This window comes from Oncorhynchus mykiss, chromosome 2, assembly GCF_013265735.2.
Source record: "Oncorhynchus mykiss isolate Arlee chromosome 2, USDA_OmykA_1.1, whole genome shotgun sequence".
Classification (NCBI taxonomy): domain Eukaryota; kingdom Metazoa; phylum Chordata; class Actinopteri; order Salmoniformes; family Salmonidae; genus Oncorhynchus; species Oncorhynchus mykiss.
This window is the reverse complement of record NC_048566.1, coordinates 102,520,678-102,542,853: the sequence shown is the minus strand read 5'-3', so window position 1 is coordinate 102,542,853 and position 22,176 is coordinate 102,520,678. Positions and strand designations below refer to the sequence as shown.

At 44.3% G+C, this 22,176-nt stretch overlaps 1 protein-coding gene across 2 annotated transcripts in view; it reads left to right on the top strand.

Moving 5' to 3' along the window:
• Window positions 1-22,176, top strand: part of hexa (hexosaminidase A (alpha polypeptide)) — a 52,495-nt gene that overhangs the window by 18,133 nt on the left and 12,186 nt on the right. For both annotated transcript variants that reach the window (XM_036961277.1, XM_036961273.1), the window contains 4 exons: window positions 7,771-7,903; window positions 10,413-10,593; window positions 20,966-21,052; window positions 21,233-21,305. In XM_036961277.1, the coding sequence (XP_036817172.1) occupies window positions 7,771-7,903; window positions 10,413-10,593; window positions 20,966-21,052; window positions 21,233-21,305 (474 nt within the window). The remainder of the gene's footprint in view (window positions 1-7,770; window positions 7,904-10,412; window positions 10,594-20,965; window positions 21,053-21,232; window positions 21,306-22,176) is intronic.

Genomic DNA, 22,176 nt, shown 5'->3' with positions numbered 1-22,176 from the left:
TGGACCTGGCTACATAGGCTCAGAAGGATAGTAGATGGGCCTGGCTACATAGGGTCAGGAGGATAGTAGATGGACCTGCCTACATCGGGTCAGGAGGATAGTAGATGGACCTGGCTACATAGGCTCAGAAGGATAATAGATGGACCTGGCTACATAGGCTCAGAAGGATAGTAGATGGACCTGGCTACATAGGCTCAGAAGGATAGTAGATGGGCCTGGCTACATAGGGTCAGGAGGATAGTAGATGGACCTGCCTACATCGGGTCAGGAGGATAGTAGATGGACCTGGCTACATAGGCTCAGAAGGATAGTAGATGGACCTGCCTACATAGGGTCAGGAGGATAGTAGATGGACCTGCCTACATCGGGTCAGGAGGATAGTAGATGGACCTGCCTACATAGGGTCAGAAGGATAGTAGATGGACCTGGCTACATAGGGTCAGAAGGATTGTAGATGGACCTGCCTACATCGAGTCAGGAGGATAGTAGATGGACCTGCCTACATCGGGTCAGGAGGATAGTAGATGGACCTGCCTACATCGGGTCAGGAGGATAGTAGATGGACCTGCCTACATCGGGTCAGGAGGATAGTAGATGGACCTGGCTACATATGGTCAGAAGGATAGTAGATGGACCTGCCTACATCGGGTCAGGAGGATAGTAGATGGACCTGCCTACATCGGGTCAGGTGGATAGTAGATGGACCTGGGTCAGGAGGATAGTAGATGGACCTGCCTACATAGGGTCAGAAGGATAGTAGATGGGCCTGGCTACATAGGGTCAGAAGGATAGTAGATGGACCTGGCTACATAGGGTCAGAAGGATAGTAGATGGACCTGGCTACATAGGGTCAGAAGGATAGTAGATGGGACCTGGCCTCATAGGGTCAGAAGGATAGTAGATGGACCTGCCTACATAGGGTCAGGAGGATAGTAGATGGACCTGGCTACATAGGGTCTGGATGATAGTAGATGGGACCTGGCTACATAGGGTCAAAAGGATAGTAGATGGGAGCTGGCTACATCGGGTCAGGAGGATAGTAGATGGACCTGGCTACATCGGGTCAGGATGATAGTAGATGGACCTGCCTACATAGGGTCAGAAGGATAGTAGATGGGACCTGGCTACATAGGGTCAAAAGGATAGTAGATGGGAGCTGGCTACATCGGGTCAGGAGGATAGTAGATGGACCTGCCTACATCGGGTCAGGAGGATAGTAGATGGACCTGGCTACATAGGGTCAGAAGGATAGTAGATGGGAGCTGGCTACATAGGGTCAGGAGGATAGTAGATGGGACCTGGCTACATAGGGTCAGGAGGATAGTAGATGGACCTGCCTACATCGGGTCAGGAGGATAGTAGATGGACCTGCCTACATCGGGTCAGGAGGATAGTAGATGGACCTGGCTACATCGGGTCAGGAGGATAGTAGATGGACCTGCCTACATCGGGTCAGGAGGATAGTAGATGGACCTGCCTACATAGGGTCAGAAGGATAGTAGATGGACCTGCCTACATCGGGTCAGGAGGATAGTAGATGGACTTGCCTACATCGGGTCAGGAGGATAGTAGATGGACCTGGCTACATCGGGTCAGGATGATAGTAGATGGACCTGCCTACATAGGGTCAGAAGGATAGTAGATGGGACCTGGCTACATCGGGTCAGGAGGATAGTAGATGGACCTGGCTACATAGGGTCAGGAGGATAGTAGATGGACCTGGCTACATCGGGTCAGGATGATAGTAGATGGACCTGCCTACATAGGGTCAGAAGGATAGTAGATGGGACCTGGCTACATAGGGTCAAAAGGATAGTAGATGGGAGCTGGCTACATCGGGTCAGGAGGATAGTAGATGGACCTGCCTACATCGGGTCAGGAGGATAGTAGATGGACCTGGCTACATAGGGTCAGAAGGATAGTAGATGGGAGCTGGCTACATAGGGTCAGGAGGATAGTAGATGGGACCTGGCTACATAGGGTCAGGAGGATAGTAGATGGACCTGCCTACATCGGGTCAGGAGGATAGTAGATGGACCTGCCTACATCGGGTCAGGAGGATAGTAGATGGACCTGGCTACATCGGGTCAGGAGGATAGTAGATGGACCTGCCTACATCGGGTCAGGAGGATAGTAGATGGACCTGCCTACATAGGGTCAGAAGGATAGTAGATGGACCTGCCTACATCGGGTCAGGAGGATAGTAGATGGACTTGCCTACATCGGGTCAGGAGGATAGTAGATGGACCTGGCTACATCGGGTCAGGATGATAGTAGATGGACCTGCCTACATAGGGTCAGAAGGATAGTAGATGGGACCTGGCTACATCGGGTCAGGAGGATAGTAGATGGACCTGGCTACATAGGGTCAGAAGGATAGTAGATGGACCTGGCTACATCGGGTCAGGAGGATAGTAGATGGACCTGGCTACATCGGGTCAGGAGGATAGTAGATGGACCTGGCTACATCGGGTCAGGAGGATAGTAGATGGACCTGGCTACATAGGGTCAGGAGGATAGTAGATGGACCTGGCTACATAGGGTCAGGAGGATAGTAGATGGACCTGGCTACATAGGGTCAGGAGGATAGTAGATGGACCTGGGTCAGGAGGATAGTAGATGGACCTGGCTACATAGGGTCAGGAGGATAGTAGATGGACCTGGGTCAGGAGGATAGTAGATGGACCTGGCTACATAGGGTCAGATGGATAGTAGATGGACCTGGCTACATAGGGTCAGGAGGATAGTAGATGGACCTGGCTACATAGGGTCAGGAGGATAGTAGATGGACCTGGCTACATAGGGTCAGGAGGATAGTAGATGGACCTTGCTACATAGGGTCAGGAGGATAGTAGATGGACCTGGCTACATAGGGTCAGGAGGATAGTAGATGGACCTGGCTACATAGGGTCAGGAGGATAGTAGATGGACCTGGCTACATAGTGTCAGGAGGATAGTAGATGGACCTGGCTACATAGGGTCAGGAGGATAGTAGATGGACCTGGCTACATAGGGTCAGGAGGATAGTAGATGGACCTGGCTACATAGGGTCAGGAGGATAGTGCACCTGCAAACAGCAAAATAACATCAAGTTTAAAAAAAATGTAATGGATCATTATCAGGTAAGGTTCACTTACCTACAAATGTGCAGAGCAGCAGCACTGCAAACATAAACAATCTTGGGAGCTGGAAGTTAAAATGATAACACACAGCCCCACTACACGTACCTCTGGAAAATACAGAAATAATGTGAGATCAATGAAAGTAGTGCCAGTCATGTTGGAGGTCAATTAAATCATTCAAATGTGTTTACGCTTTACATACCAAGCATTGTCATCGATTCCTTGTAGAGACGCCACACTGCTGCCTTTGTCACATGGGATGGCAGAAGCTTTCCTCCAAAGTGTTTGTGTCCTGGTAATACTATTGCATTATCCTCTGCGTAGTTGTTGAAGTTCACCGCTCGCTGCATGTCCTCATGCTTCAGGTGTAACCTGTTCTTGTTTGGGCCAGCTCTCTTTCTGATGGGAGGTATTAGACCATTCTCCTTGTATGAGGAGAGACAGGTGTGTTCTACAGGTCTTTCTGATGGGAGGCATTAGACCATTCTCCTTGTATGAGGAGAGTCAGGTGTGTTCTACAGGTCTTTCTGATGGGAGGCATTAGACCATTCTCCTTGTATGAGGAGAGTCAGGTGTGTTCTACAGGTCTTTCTGATGGGAGGCATTAGACCATTCTCCTTGTATGAGGAGAGTCAGGTGTGTTCTACAGGTCTTTCTGATGGGAGGCATTAGACCATTCTCCTTGTATGACTGGTGAGGAGAGTCAGGTGTGTTCTACAGGTCTTTCTGATGGGAGGTATTAGACCATTCTCCTTGTATGAGGAGAGTCAGGTGTGTTCTACAGGTCTTTCTGATGGGAGGCATTAGACCATTCTCCTTGTATGAGGAGAGTCAGGTGTGTTCTACAGGTCTTTCTGATGGGAGGCATTAGACCATTCTCCTTGTATGAGGAGAGTCAGGTGTGTTCTACAGGTCTTTCTGATGGGAGGCATTAGACCATTCTCCTTGTATGAGGAGAGTCAGGTGTGTTCTACAGGTCTTTCTGATGGGAGGCATTAGACCATTCTCCTTGTATGACTGGTGAGGAGAGTCAGGTGTGTTCTACAGGTCTTTCTGATGGGAGGCATTAGACCATTCTCCTTGTGTGACTGGTGAAGGGGAGTCAGGCGTGTTCTACTGATGCTGATAGACACAATCCAGATACAAATATTTTGGCTTATTATACAGTAGATAGCCGTAATCACCGTCAGACACACTTGGCTAACTTGATGAGTCGTGTAATCATCTGTTCAGACATACTACCTAAACAGTGAACCTTAATCCTAATCGATAGAGTACTAGCAATTCAAACCGATTGTCATAGCTAGTTAAAGTTAGTCTACATTAGGCTATAACTAGCAATGTGAAATGGCATTCTGAGATAACATTACTACACACAGATCATAAACGTATTGTTAGCTAGCAAGCCAGCCAACAGTAAACTTTAATTTGCGATAAAAACAACTTTGGCAAAATTAGAAATGCATAATATCTGAAACTATAGCTAGACTCTTACCCGTATACAGTTGAAGTCGGAAGTTTACATACACTTGTTAACAAACTATAGTTTTGGCAAGTCGGTTAGGACATCTACTTCGTGCATGACACAAGTAATTTTTCAAACAATTGTTTACAGACAGATTATTTCACTTATAATTCACTGTATCACAATTCCAGTGGGTCAGAAGTTTACATACACTAAGTTGGCTGTGCCTTTAAACAGCTTGGAAAATTCCAGAAAATGTCATGGCTTTAGAAGCTTCTGATAGGCTAAATGACATCATTTGAGTCATTTGGAGGTGTACCTGTGGATGTATTTCAAGGCCTACCTTCAAACTCAGTGCCACTTTGCTTGACATCATGGGAAATTCAAAATAAATCTGCCAAGACCTCAGAATAGAAATTGTAGACCTCCACGAGTCTGATTCATCCTTGGGATCAATTTCCAAACGCCTGAAGTTCCCACGTTCATCTGTATAAACAATAGTACGCAAGTATAAACACCATGGGACCACGCAGCCGTCATACCGCTCAGGAAGGAGACGCATTCTGTCTCCTAGCAATGAACGTACCTTGGTGCGAAAAGTGCAAATCAATCTCAGAACAACAGCAAAGGACCTTGGAAACAGTACAAGAGTATCTATATCCACAGTAAAATGAGTCCTATATCAACATAACCTGAAAGGCCGCTCAGCAAGGAAGAAGCCACTACTCCAACAATATCCTCTGGTCTGATGAAACAAAAATAGAACTGTTTGGCCATAATGACCATTGTTATGTTTGGAGGAAAAAGGGGGAGGCTTGCAAAACGAAGAACACCATCCCAACTGTGAAGCACGGGGGTGGCAGCATCATGTTGTGGGGGTGCTTTGCTGCAGGAGGGTCTGGTGCACTTCACGAAATAGATGGCATCATGAGGCGGGAAAATGATGTGGATATATTGAAGCAACATCTCAAGACATCAGTCTTGCTTAAGTTAATGCTTGGTCGCAAATGGGTCTCCAAATGGAAAATGACCCCAAGCATACTTCCAAAGTTGTGGCAAAATGGCTTAAGGACCAGAAAGTCAAGGTATTGGAGTGGCCATCACAAAGCCCTGACCTTTAAATCCTATAGAAAATGTGTGGGCAGAACTGAAATAGCGTGTGCGAGCGAGGAGGACAACATACCTGACTCAGTTACACCAATCCAAACTCATCGCTTGGCATGTTCAGCCCACTCATTGTCTCAGCTAATCATGGCTAGTGGGAAGGTTACTGACTTTTTCTGTGGCTTAACCAACTAAGCTCGTAATTTATCATTTTATTAATATTTACAGATGGCATAAACCATTATTAAGGCACATGAAAGTTCACATGTTCGAGAAGGAAAACTTTTATACAAAAATAAAATACTTCCACGTTCAAACCGCCCTCCTACCGCTAGGCTACCTGCCTTCCTCTTCCCGCTAGGCTACCTGCCTCCCTCTTCCCGCTAGGCTACCTGCTTCCCGCTTACCGCTAGGCTACCTGCCTCCCTCTTCCCGCTAGGCTACCTGCCTCCAGCTTACCGCTAGGCTACCTGCCTCCCTCTTCCCGCTAGGCTACCTGCATCCCTCTTCCCGCTAAGCTACCTGCCTCCCTCTTCCCGCTAGGCTACCTGCCTCCCTCTTCCTGCTAGGCTACCTGCCTCCAGCTTACCGCTAGGCTACCTGCCTCCCTCTTCCCGCTAGGCTACCTGCCTCCCTCTTCCCGCTGGGCTACCTGCCTCCCGCTTACCGCTAGGCTACCTGCCGCCCTCTTACCGCTAGGCTACCTGCCTCCGCTTACCGCTAGGCTACCTGCCTCCCGCTTACCGCTAGGCTACCTGCCTCCCTCTTACCGCTAGGCTACCTGCCTCCCTCCTACCGCTAGGCTACCTGCCTTCCTCATCCCGCTAGGCTACCTGCCGCCCTCCTACCGCTAGGCTACCTGCCGCCCTCAACAATGTTCTATTACCGCTAGGCTACCTGCCTCCCTCTTACCTCTAGGCTACCTGCCTCCCGCTTACCGCTAGGTTACCTGCCGCCCTCCTACCGCTAGGCTACCTGCCGCCCTCAACAATATTATATTACCGCTAGGCTACCTGCTTACCGCTATGCTACCTGCCGCCCTCCTACCGCTAGACTACCTGCCGCCCTCAACAATATTATTTTACTGCTAGGCTACCTGCCTCCCTCTTACCTCTAGGCTGCTTACCGCTAGGCTACCTGCCTCCCTCCTACCGCTAGGCTACCTGCCGCCCTCCTACCGCTAGGCTACCTGCCGCCCTCAACAATATTATTTTACTGCTAGGCTACCTGCCTCCCTCTTACCTCTAGGCTACATGCCGCCCTCTTACCGCTAGGCTACCTGTCTCCCGCTTACCGCTAGGCTACCTCTCTCCCGCTTACCTCTAGGCTACCTGCCGCCCTCTTACCGCTAGGCTACCTGCCGCCCTCTTACCGCTAGGCTACCTGCCGCCCTCTTACCGCTAGGCTACCTGCCGCCCTCTTACCGCTAGGCTACCTGCCGCCCTCTTACCGCTAGGCTACCTGCCACCCTCTTACCGCTAGGCTACCTGCCGCCCTCTTACCGCTAGGCTACCTGCCTCCCTCTTACCGCTAGGCTACCTGCCGCCCTCTTACCGCTAGGCTACCTGCTGCCCTCTTACCTCTAGGCTACCTGCTTCCCTCTTACCGCTAGGCTACCTGCCTCGCTCTTACTGCTAGGCTACCTGCCTCCCTCTTACCGCTAGGCTACCTGCCTCCCTCTTACCGCTAGGCTACCTGCCGCCCTCTTACCTCTAGGCTACCTGCTTACCGCTAGGCTACCTGCTTACCGCTAGGCTACCTGCTGCCCTCTTACCTCTAGGCTACCTGCTTCCCTCTTACCGCTAGGCTACCTGCCTCGCTCTTACTGCTAGACTACCTGCCTCCCTCTTACCGCTAGGCTACCTGCCGCCCTCCTACCGCTAGGCTACCTGCCGCCCTCTTACTGCTAGGCTACCTGCCGCCCTCTTACTGCTAGGCTACCTGCCGCCCTCCTACCGCTAGGCTACCTGCCGCCCTCAACAATATTCTATTACTGCTAGGCTACCTGCCTCCTTCAATATTCTATTGTCATCTGATGTTGTGCTTGGCTGATATTCTGCTCGGCTCTGTGTGTCCTAGGGGGCGTTCCATCCGTCGACCCATGTGTACACCCAGATAGACGTGAAGAGGGTTATCGCCCACGCCAGACTCAGAGGCATTAGGGTCCTGGCTGAATTTGACTCCCCGGGACACACCCAGTCATGGGGCAAAGGTAACACACACCCACAGTCATGGGGCAAAGGTAGCACACACACCCTCAGTCATGGGGCAAAGGTAGCACACACACCCTCAGTCATGGGGCAAAGGTCACACACACACACCCTCAGTCATGGGGCAAAGGTCACACACACACACCCTCAGTCATGGGGCAAAGGTCACACACACACACCCTCAGTCATGGGGCAAAGGAAAATCGCACACACCCTCAGTCATGGGGCAAAGGTAACACACACACCCACAGTCATGGGGCAAAGGTAGCACACACACCCTCAGTCATGGGGCAAAGGTCACACACACACACACACACACACCCTCAGTCATGGGGCAAAGGTCACACACACACACCCTCAGTCATGGGGCAAAGGTCACACACACACCCTCAGTCATGGGGCAAAGGAAAATCGCACACACCCTCAGTCATGGGGCAAAGGTAACACACACACACCCTCAGTCATAGGGCAAAGGTAACGCACACACAAACAGTCATGGGGCAAAGGTAACACACACACACACAGTCATGGGGCAAAAGTAACACACACACACCCTCAGTCATGGGGCAAAGGTAACACACACACATCCTCAGTCATGGGGCAAAGGTAACACACACACACACAGTCATGGGGCAAAGGTAACACACACACGCACATTAATGGGGCAAAGGTAACACACACAGTCATGGGGCAACGGTAACACACACGTGCACACACACAGTCATGGGGCAAAGGTAACACACATGCATACACCCAGTCATGGGGCAAAGGTAACACACGCATACACCCAGTCATGGGGCAAAGGTAACACACACATACACCCTCAGTCATGGGGCAAAGATAACACACACACACACCCTCAGTCATGGGCAAAGGTACACACACACACACACACACACATAGTCATGGGCAAAGGTAACACACACACACACGCGCGCGCACGCACACACACACACACACAGTCATGGGGCAAATGTAACACACACCCAGTCATGGACTCTGCTTCTTTTTAAATGTTTTGTTTATTTATTTTACCTTTATTTAACCAGGTAGACTAGTTGAGAACAAGTTCTCATTTACAACTGTGACCTGGCCAAGATAAAGCAAAGCAGTGTGACACAGACAACAATGCAGAGTTACACATGGAGTAAACAATAAACAAGTCAATAACACAGTAGAAAAATAACAAATAAAAAAGATAGTCTATATACATTGTGTGCAAAAGGCATGAGGAGGTAGGCGAATAATTACAATTTAGAAGATTAACACTGGAGTGATAATTTATCAGATGGTCATGTACAGGTAGAGATACTGGTGTGCAAAAGAGCAGAAAAGTAAATAAATAAAAACAGTATGGGGATGAGGTAGGTAAATTGGGTGGGCTATTTACCGATGGACTATGAATTGCTAACGTAATAGGGTAGGTAATAAACCATAATGTCTCCCTTAAGGGGATCTGACCTGACCTCAACCCCTCATTTGCCTAATCCACAGATATCCATCCTTATCCCCCATAGCAATCATGTGACTTCCTCCCATCCACCCAACACATTCCAAAGCCATCTGGCTTCAACAGATAACCATTAACTTCTGATGTAAAAACCAGTCTCTATCACCCCTCAGATACTATAGTCTTACATCTGATATGTTATGTCTCTAGGATAGCAATGTTCCAAGTTTAACCCAGAATCCAACAATTTAAAACCAAATACTTTTAGACTTTTACTCTAGTATTTTACTGGGTATTTTACTGGGTATTTTACTGGGTGACTTCCACTTTTAGTCATTTTCTAATGAAGTTATATTTTACATTTACTCAAGTATGATAACTGGGTACTTTTTCCACCACTTGTTCTAACTAACCATAACCCCCTGACCTCTTTCTCCTCAGGACAGCCCGGTCTCCTGACCCATCTCTCCCCACCCATAACCTCCTGACCCCTCTCTCCTCAGGACAGCCCGGTCTCCTGACCCATCTCTCCCCACCCATAACCCCCTGACCCCTCTCTCCTCAGGACAGCCCGGTCTCCTGACCCATCTCTCCCCACCCATAACCCCCTGACCCCTCTCTCCTCAGGACAGCCCAGTCTCCTGACCCATCTCTCCCCACCCATAACCCCCTGACCCCTTTCTCCTCAGGATAGCCCGGTCTCCTGACCCATCTCTCCCCACCCATAACCCCCTGACCCCTTTCTCCTCAGGACAGCCCGGTCTCCTGACCCATCTCTCCCCACCCATAACCCCCTGACCCCTCTCTCCTCAGGACAGCCCAGTCTCCTGATCCATCTCTCCCCACCCATAACCCCCTGACCCCTCTCTCCTCAGGACAGCCCGGTCTCCTGACCTCTCTCTCCCCACCCATAACCCCCTGACCCCTCTCTCCTCAGGACAGCCCGGTCTCCTGACCCATCTCTCCCCACCCATAACCCCCTGACCCCTCTCTCCTCAGGACAGCCCGGTCTCCTGACCCATCTCTCCCCACCCATAACCCCCTGACCCCTCTCTCCTCAGGACAGCCCGGTCTCCTGACCCCCTGCTATAAGGGCACAGTTCCCTCTGGGACGTTCGGTCCAGTGAACCCAGCCAACTCCTCCAGCTACCAGTTCATGACCCGCCTGTTTAAAGAGGTCACCTCAGTGTTTCCTGACTCTTACGTCCATCTGGGAGGGGACGAGGTAGACTTCACCTGCTGGTAGGTTGATGTTAAGGCTATACAAACTTGATTAACTGACATTTTTTTGAATAGTGAAAGTGTGTATATATATCAAAAAGTAGTGTGTCTCTTGATGCTGTGAGGACATAATTGTTGCTACTGTTCCGTTTGTTTTGTCGAGAGATGTGAAGAGGGTTGTCCGTTACAGTACATCTACTTTGTATGGTCTAACTTCCAATGTGTCAATACACACTGACTATACGAAACATTTGTATTGGTATTTATCAGGGATCACCATTAGTTCATGCCCATGCAGCAGCTACTCTTCCTGTGGTCCAAACACATTGAGGCACTTTCTTTACACATAACACAAAATATAAAACAGTACATCATGTAACAATATTACACCACTACATTATCAGAATGTACAGTACAGTACGTGTGTGTGTGTGCTAGCACTTAAGAGCCCTGCTCTTTCCATGACAGACTGACCAGGTGAAAGCTATGATCCCTTATTGATGTCACTTGTTAAATCCACTTCAATCAGTGTAGATGAAGGGGAGGAGACGGGTTAAAGAAGGATTTTTAAGGCTTGAGACAATTGAGACATGGATTGTATATTTGTGCCATTCAGAGGGTGAATGGGCAAGACTAGATATTTCAGTGCCTTTGAACAGGGTATGGTAGTAGGTGCCTTTGAACGGGGTATGGTAGTAGGTGCCTTTGAACGGGGTACGGTAGTAGGTGCCTTTGAACGGGGTATGGTAGTAGGTGCCTTTGAACGGGGTATGGTAGTAGGTGCCTTTGAACGGGGTATGGTAGTAGGTGCCTTTGAACGGGGTATGGTGGTAGGTGCCTTTGAACGGGGTATGGTAGTAGGTGTCTTTGAACGGGGTATGGTGGTAGGTGCCTTTGAACAGGGTATGGTAGTAGGTACCTTTGAACGGGGTATGGTAGTAGGTGCCTTTGAACGGGGTATGGTAGTAGGTGCCTTTGAACGGGGTATGGTAGTAGGTGTCTTTGAACGGGGTATGGTGGTAGGTGCCTTTGAACAGGGTATGGTAGTAGGTACCTTTGAACGGGGTATGGTAGTAGGTGTCTTTGTACGGGGTATGGTAGTAGGTGCCTTTGAACGGGGTATGGTAGTAGGTGCCTTTGAACGGGGTATGGTAGTAGGTGTCTTTGAACGGGGTATGGTAGTAGGTGCCTTTGAACGGGGTATGGTAGTAGGTGTCTTTGAACGGGGTATGGTGGTAGGTGTCTTTGAACGGGGTATGGTGGTAGGTGCCTTTGAACGGGGTATGGTAGTAGGTGTCTTTGAACGGGGTATGGTGGTAGGTGTCTTTGAACGGGGTATGGTAGTAGGTACCTTTGAACGGGGTATGGTAGTAGGTGTCTTTGTACGGGGTATGGTAGTAGGTACCTTTGAACGGGGTATGGTAGTAGGTGTCTTTGAACGGGGTATGGTAGTAGGTACCTTTGAACGGGGTATGGTAGTAGGTGCCTTTGAACGGGGTATGGTAGTAGGTGCCTTTGAACGGGGTATGGTAGTAGGTGTCTTTGAACGGGGTATGGTAGTAGGTGTCTTTGAACAGGGTATGGTAGTAGGTGCCTTTGAACAGGGTATGGTAGTAGGTGTCTTTGAACAGGGTATGGTAGTAGGTGCCTTTGAACGGGGTATGGTAGTAGGTGTCTTTGAACGGGGTATGGTGGTAGGTGTCTTTGAACGGGGTATGGTGGTAGGTACCTTTGAACAGGGTATGGTAGTAGGTGTCTTTGAACGGGGTATGGTAGTAGGTACCTTTGAACGGGGTATGGTAGTAGGTGTCTTTGAACGGGGTATGGTAGTAGGTACCTTTGAACGGGGTATGGTAGTAGGCGTCTTTGAACGGGGTATGGTAGTAGGTACCTTTGAACGGGGTATGGTAGTAGGTACCTTTGAACGGGGTATGGTAGTAGGTGTCTTTGAACGGGGTATGGTGGTAGGTGTCTTTGAACGGGGTACGGTAGTAGGCGTCTTTGAACGGGGTATGGTAGTAGGTACCTTTGAACGGGGTATGGTAGTAGGTACCTTTGAACGGGGTATGGTAGTAGGTGTCTTTGAACAGGGGTATGGTAGTAGGTGTCTTTGAACAGGGGTGTGATAGTAGGTGCCTTTGAACAGGGGTATGGTAGTAGGTACCTTTGAACGGGGTATGGTAGTAGGTGTCTTTGAACAGGCGTATGGTAGTAGGTGCCTTTGAATGGGGTATGGTAGTAGGTGTCTTTGAACAGGGTATGGTAGTAGGTGCCTTTGAATGGGGTATGGTAGTAGGTACCTTTGAACGGGAGTATGGTAGTAGGCGCCTTTGAACGGGGTACGGTAGTAGGCGTCTTTGAACGGGGTATGGTAGTAGGAACCTTTGAACGGGGTATGGTAGTAGGTACCTTTGAACGGGGTATGGTAGTAGGTGTCTTTGAACAGGGGTATGGTAGTAGGTGTCTTTGAACAGGGGTGTGATAGTAGGTGCCTTTGAACAGGGGTATGGTAGTAGGTACCTTTGAACGGGGTATGGTAGTAGGTGTCTTTGAACAGGGGTATGGTAGTAGGTGTCTTTGAACAGGGGTATGGTAGTAGGTGCCTTTGAACGGGGTATGGTAGTAGGTGTCTTTGAACAGGGTATGGTAGTAGGTGCCTTTGAATGGGGTATGGTAGTAGGTGTCTTTGAACAGGGTATGGTAGTAGGTGCCTTTGAATGGGGTATGGTAGTGCCAGGCGCACCGGTTTGAGTATCTCAGAACTTGATTTGCTGGGTTTTTCATGCTCAACAGTTTCCCATGTGTATTAATTTTAAGAATCGTCCACCACCTAAAAGAACACCCAGCCAACTTGAGAACAACTGTGAGAAGCATTGGAGTCAGCATGGGCCTGCATCCCTTTTGAAAGCTTTTGACACCTTGCTGAGTCCATGCCCCGACACATTGAGGCTGTTCTGAGGGGGGGGGGGGGCTTGAATACATATAGCTTGAATACATAACCGTCAGATGTATTGTAGCTTGAATACATAACCGTCAGATGTACTATAGCTTGAATACATAACCGTCAGATGTACTATAGCTTGAATACATAACCGTCAGATGTACTATAGCTTGAATACATAACCGTCAGATGTATTGTAGCTTGAATACATAACCGTCAGATGTACTATAGCTTGAATACATAACCGTCAGATGTACTATAGCTTGAATACATAACTGTCAGATGTACTATAGCTTGAATACATAACCGTCAGATGTACTATAGCTTGAATACATAACCGTCAGATGTATTGTAGCTTGAATACATAACCATCAGATGTACTATAGCTTGAATACATAACCGTCAGATGTATTGTACTATAGCTTGAATACATAACCGTCAGATGTATTGTAGCTTGAATACATAACCGTCAGATGTACTATAGCTTGAATACATAACCGTCAGATGTACTATAGCTTGAATACATAACCGTCAGATGTACTATAGCTTGAATACATAACCGTCAGATGTATTGTAGCTTGAATACATAACCGTCAGATGTATTGTAGCTTGAATACATAACCGTCAGATGTACTATAGCTTGAATACATAACCGTCAGATGTATTGTACTATAGCTTGAATACATAACCATCAGATGTACTATAGCCTGAATACATAACCGTCAGATGTACTATAGCTTGAATACATAACCGTCAGATGTACTATAGCTTGAATACATAACCGTCAGATGTACTATAGCTTGAATACATAACCGTCAGATGTACTATAGCTTGAATACATAACCATCAGATGTATTGTACTATAGCTTGAATACATAACCATCAGATGTATTGTACTATAGCTTGAATACATAACCGTCAGATGTACTATAGCTTAAATACATAACCGTCAGATGTACTATAGCTTGAATACATAACTGTCAGATGTACTATAGCTTGAATACATAACCGTCAGATGTACTATAGCTTGAATACATAACTGTCAGATGTACTATAGCTTGAATACATAACCGTCAGATGTACTATAGCTTGAATACATAACTGTCAGATGTACTATAGCTTGAATACATAACCATCAGATGTATTGTACTATAGCTTGAATACATAACCATCAGATGTATTGTACTATAGCTTGAATACATATAGCTTGAATACATATAGCTTGAATACATAACCGTCAGATGTATTGTAGCTTGAATACATAACCATCAGATGTACTATAGCTTGAATACATAACCGTCAGATGTATTGTACTATAGCTTGAATACATAACCGTCAGATGTACTATAGCTTGAATACATAACCATCAGATGTACTATAGCTTGAATACATAACCTTCAGATGTACTATAGCTTGAATACATAACCGTCAGATGTATTGTACTATAGCTTGAATACATAACCATCAGATGTACTATAGCTTGAATACATAACCGTCAGATGTACTATAGCTTGAATACATAACCTTCAGATGTACTATAGCTTGAATACATAACCGTCAGATGTACTATAGCTTGAATACATAACCTTCAGATGTACTATAGCTTGAATACATAACCGTCAGATGTACTATAGCTTGAATACATAACCATCAGATGTACTATAGCTTGAATACATAACCGTCAGATGTACTATAGCTTGAATACATAACTGTCAGATGTACTATAGCTTGAATACATAACCATCAGATGTATTGTACTATAGCTTGAATACATAACCGTCAGATGTACTATAGCTTGAATACATAACCGTCAGATGTACTATAGCTTGAATACATAACTGTCAGATGTATTGTAGCTTGAATACATAACCGTCAGATGTACTATAGCTTGAATACATAACCGTCAGATGTACTATAGCTTGAATACATAACCGTCAGATGTACTATAGCTTGAATACATAACCGTCAGATGTACTATAGCTTGAATACATAACCATCAGATGTATTGTACTATAGCTTGAATACATAACCGTCAGATGTACTATAGCTTGAATACATAACCGTCAGATGTACTATAGCTTGAATACATAACCGTCAGATGTACTATAGCTTGAATACATAACCTTCAGATGTACTATAGCTTGAATACATAACTGTCAGATGTACTATAGCTTGAATACATAACCATCAGATGTACTATAGCTTGAATACATAACCGTCAGATGTACTATAGCTTGAATACATAACCGTCAGATGTACTATAGCTTGAATACATAACCGTCAGATGTACTATAGCTTGAATACATAACCATCAGATGTATTGTACTATAGCTTGAATACATAACCGTCAGATGTACTATAGCTTGAATACATAACCATCAGATGTATTGTAGCTTGAATACATAACCGTCAGATGTATTGTAGCTTGAATACATAACCATCAGATGTACTATAGCTTGAATACATAACCGTCAGATGTACTATAGCTTGAATACATAACTGTCAGATGTACTATAGCTTGAATACATAACCGTCAGATGTACTATAGCTTGAATACATAACCGTCAGATGTACTATAGCTTGAATACATAACTGTCAGATGTACTATAGCTTGAATACATAACCGTCAGATGTACTATAGCTTGAATACATAACCGTCAGATGTATTCTAGCTTGAATACATAACCATCAGATGTACTATAGCTTGAATACATAACCGTCAGATGTACTATAGCTTGAATACATAACCGTCAGATGTACTATAGCTTGAATACATAACCGTCAGATGTATTGTACTATAGCTTGAATACATAACCGTCAGATGTATTGTAGCTTGAATACATAACCGTCAGATGTACTATAGCTTGAATACATAACCGTCAGATGTATTCTAGCTTGAATACATAACCATCAGATGTACTATAGCTTGAATACATAACCGTCAGATGTATTGTACTATAGCTTGAATACATAACCGTCAGATGTATTGTAGCTTGAATACATAACCGTCAGATGTACTATAGCTTGAATACATAACCGTCAGATGTATTGTACTATAGCTTGAATACATAACCGTCAGATGTATTGTAGCTTGAATACATAACCGTCAGATGTACTATAGCTTGAATACATAACCGTCAGATGTATTGTACTATAGCTTGAATACATAACTGTCAGATGTACTATAGCTTGAATACATAACCGTCAGATGTACTATAGCTTGAATACATAACCGTCAGATGTATTGTACTATAGCTTGAATACATAACCGTCAGATGTACTATAGCTTGAATACATAACCGTCAGATGTACTATAGCTTGAATACATAACTGTCAGATGTACTATAGCTTGAATACATAACCATCAGATGTATTGTACTATAGCTTGAATACATAACCATCAGATGTATTGTACTATAGCTTGAATACATATAGCTTGAATACATATAGCTTGAATACATAACCGTCAGATGTACTATAGCTTGAATACATAACCGTCAGATGTACTATAGCTTGAATACATAACCGTCAGATGTACTATAGCTTGAATACATAACCGTCAGATGTACTATAGCTTGAATACATAACCGTCAGATGTACTATAGCTTGAATACATAACCGTCAGATGTACTATAGCTTGAATACATAACCATCAGATGTACTATAGCTTGAATACATAACCGTCAGATGTACTATAGCTTGAATACATAACCGTCAGATGTACTATAGCTTGAATACATAACTGTCAGATGTACTATAGCTTGAATACATAACCATCAGATGTATTGTACTATAGCTTGAATACATAACCGTCAGATGTACTATAGCTTGAATACATAACCGTCAGATGTACTATAGCTTGAATACATAACCGTCAGATGTACTATAGCTTGAATACATAACTGTCAGATGTATTGTAGCTTGAATACATAACCGTCAGATGTACTATAGCTTGAATACATAACTGTCAGATGTACTATAGCTTGAATACATAACCATCAGATGTACTATAGCTTGAATACATAACCGTCAGATGTACTATAGCTTGAATACATAACCGTCAGATGTACTATAGCTTGAATACATAACCGTCAGATGTACTATAGCTTGAATACATAACCGTCAGATGTACTATAGCTTGAATACATAACCGTCAGATGTACTATAGCTTGAATACATAACCGTCAGATGTACTATAGCTTGAATACATAACCATCAGATGTATTGTACTATAGCTTGAATACATAACCGTCAGATGTACTATAGCTTGAATACATAACCGTCAGATGTACTATAGCTTGAATACATAACCATCAGATGTACTATAGCTTGAATACATAACCGTCAGATGTACTATAGCTTGAATACATAACCGTCAGATGTACTATAGCTTGAATACATAACCATCAGATGTATTGTACTATAGCTTGAATACATAACCGTCAGATGTATTGTAGCTTGAATACATAACCGTCAGATGTACTATAGCTTGAATACATAACCATCAGATGTATTGTACTATAGCTTGAATACATAACCGTCAGATGTACTATAGCGTGAATACATAACTGTCAGATGTACTATAGCTTGAATACATAACCGTCAGATGTACTATAGCTTGAATACATAACCATCAGATGTACTATAGCTTGAATACATAACCGTCAGATGTACTATAGCTTGAATACATAACCGTCAGATGTATTGTACTATAGCTTGAATACATAACAGTCAGATGTACTATAGCTTGAATACATAACCGTCAGATGTACTATAGCTTGAATACATAACTGTCAGATGTATTATAGCTTGAATACATAACCATCAGATGTACTATAGCTTGAATACATAACCGTCAGATGTACTATAGCTTGAATACATAACCGTCAGATGTACTATAGCTTGAATACATAACCGTCAGATGTACTATAGCTTGAATACATAACCGTCAGATGTACTATAGCTTGAATACATAACCATCAGATGTATTGTACTATAGCTTGAATACATAACTGTCAGATGTACTATAGCTTGAATACATAACCGTCAGATGTACTATAGCTTGAATACATAACCATCAGATGTATTGTACTATAGCTTGAATACATAACTGTCAGATGTACTATAGCTTGAATACATAACCATCAGATGTATTGTACTATAGCTTGAATACATAACCATCAGATGTATTGTACTATAGCTTGAATACATAACTGTCAGATGTACTATAGCTTGAATACATAACCGTCAGATGTACTATAGCTTGAATACATAACCGTCAGATGTACTATAGCTTGAATACATAACCGTCAGATGTACTATAGCTTGAATACATAACCATCAGATGTATTGTACTATAGCTTGAATACATAACTGTCAGATGTACTATAGCTTGAATACATAACCGTCAGATGTACTATAGCTTGAATACATAACCGTCAGATGTACTATAGCTTGAATACATAACCGTCAGATGTACTATAGCTTGAATACATAACCGTCAGATGTACTATAGCGTGAATACATAACTGTCAGATGTATTATAGCTTGAATACATAACCGTCAGATGTACTATAGCTTGAATACATAACTGTCAGATGTACTATAGCTTGAATACATAACCGTCAGATGTACTATAGCTTGAATACATAACCGTCAGATGTACTATAGCTTGAATACATAACCGTCAGATGTACTATAGCTTGAATACATAACTGTCAGATGTACTATAGCTTGAATACATAACCGTCAGATGTACTATAGCTTGAATACATAACCGTCAGATGTACTATAGCTTGAATACATAACCGTCAGATGTATTGTACTATAGCTTGAATACATAACTGTCAGATGTACTATAGCTTGAATACATAACCGTCAGATGTACTATAGCTTGAATACATAACCGTCAGATGTATTGTAGCTTGAATACATAACCGTCAGATGTACTATAGCTTGAATACATAACCATCAGATGTACTATAGCTTGAATACATAACCGTCAGATGTACTATAGCTTGAATACATAACCGTCAGATGTACTATAGCTTGAATACATAACCGTCAGATGTACTATAGCTTGAATACATAACCGTCAGATGTATTGTACTATAGCTTGAATACATAACCATCAGATGTATTGTACTATAGCTTGAATACATAACCGTCAGATGTATTGTACTATAGCTTGAATACATAACCGTCAGATGTACTATAGCTTGAATACATAACCGTCAGATGTACTATAGCTTGAATACATAACCATCAGATGTACTATAGCTTGAATACATAACCGTCAGATGTACTATAGCTTGAATACATAACCATCAGATGTACTATAGCTTGAATACATAACCGTCAGATGTATTGTACTATAGCTTGAATACATAACCATCAGATGTATTGTACTATAGCTTGAATACATAACCGTCAGATGTATTGTACTATAGCTTGAATACATAACCGTCAGATGTACTATAGCTTGAATACATAACTGTCAGATGTACTATAGCTTGAATACATAACCGTCAGATGTACTATAGCTTGAATACATAACCGTCAGATGTACTATAGCTTGAATACATAACCGTCAGATGTACTATAGCTTGAATACATAACCATCAGATGTACTATAGCTTGAATACATAACCGTCAGATGTACTATAGCTTGAATACATAACCGTCAGATGTACTATAGCTTGAATACATAACCGTCAGATGTACTATAGCTTGAATACATAACCATCAGATGTATTGTAGCTTGAATACATAACCGTCAGATGTACTATAGCTTGAATACATAACCGTCAGATGTACTATAGCTTGAATACATAACCGTCAGATGTACTATAGCTTGAATACATAACCGTCAGATGTATTGTAGCTTGAATACATAACTGTCAGATGTACTATAGCTTGAATACATAACCATCAGATGTATTGTACTATAGCTTGAATACATAACCGTCAGATGTATTGTACTATAGCTTGAATACATAACCGTCAGATGTACTATAGCTTGAATACATAACCGTCAGATGTACTATAGCTTGAATACATAACCGTCAGATGTACTATAGCTTGAATACATAACCGTCAGATGTACTATAGCTTGAATACATAACCGTCAGATGTACTATAGCTTGAATACATAACCGTCAGATGTACTATAGCTTGAATACATAACCGTCAGATGTACTATAGCTTGAATACATAACCATCAGATGTATTGTACTTTAGCTTGCACAAACTTCCAAGGGTGTATTCATTCTGCCGTGTCTGTTGCAAATGTTTTGTGAAAAGGCAAACGGAAATAAACTAGGAGGGACTTACCTGAATTTGTCCAATAGAAACTCTTGTTTTAGTTCCTTTTTTGCAACAGAATCGGCAGAATAAATACACCCCAGTACTTGACCCAAGAATGATCATATTGTAATGTGTTGTTTCTCACAGGAAGTCCAACCCTGATGTCCGAGGCTTCATGCTGAAGATGGGGTTTGGAACTGACTACACAAAACTGGAATCCTACTACATGGAAAAGTTAGTGGACAAAAAAGGACCAAAATGGAGACCTGTATGGTGCAGAAATACACCTAAAAAATGGACACAATTTATTTCCAAGATAATGAAATGAAAATAGGACGTAGTGGTGGGCTGCTCTGGGACTGGCTCGGTTTAAGTTGGGGATGCTACAGAGGTCTGTGTGTTTGTATCTTCCAGTATGGTGAACATTACTAAGGGACTCAACAAGACAGCCATAGTCTGGCAGGACGTGTTTGACTACCATGAAAAAGTAAGTATAATGTAAACACCCAGATCATATGGTCTGTACCTGTATCACCCTAATGTAAACACCCAGACACTTTCCAATTACACATGATTTGACTAGGGACCTCTGTGCCGGGTCCTCTCACTGTGATATTACCTAGATCCTTCTATTTTGATAAAACATCAGAGGCTGTCTCTAGACTGAGGGTGGTCTTCATGCTGTTTCTCCTGCTGCGCCAGAGCAGGGTTCTCCAGATTGGTTGTGTTTCAGCTGTGTTGCAGCTCTCTGTCAGTGGTGGAGGTGTGGAAGGGAGGGTGCTACCTGTGTGAGGTCCGCAGGGTGACCAAGGCAGGCCTCAGGGTCGTCTTGGCCTCTCCTTGGTACCTAGACCAGCCTGGACCTACTCATGACTGGGCTAGATACTATACTGTCTGGCCCCTTGCTTTCAAGGGTTAGAACCGCTTAACTAGTGTGGAGTGAAACAGAGTGGAGTGGCCAGTGCGGTATGAATAGTGTGGGGTGGGTGGAGTGGATAGAGTGGGGTGAATAGAGTGGGGTGGGTGGGGTGAATAGAGTGGGGTGGGTGGAGTGGATAGAGTGGGGTGAATAGAGTGGGGTGAATAGAGTGGGGTGAATAGAGTGGGGTGAATAGGGAATAGAGTGGGGTGAATAGGGAATAGAGTGGGGTGAATAGGGAATAGAGTGGGGTGAATAGAGTGGGGTGGATAGAGTGGGGTGGATAGAGTGGGGTGAATAGAGTGGGGTGAATAGAGTGGGGTGGAGTGGGACAGTGTGGAGTGGAGTGGGACAGTGTGGAGTGGAGTGGGACAGTGTGGAGTGGTGTGGAGTGGAGTGGGACAGTGTGGAGTGGGACAGTTTGCAGTGAAGAAAAGTG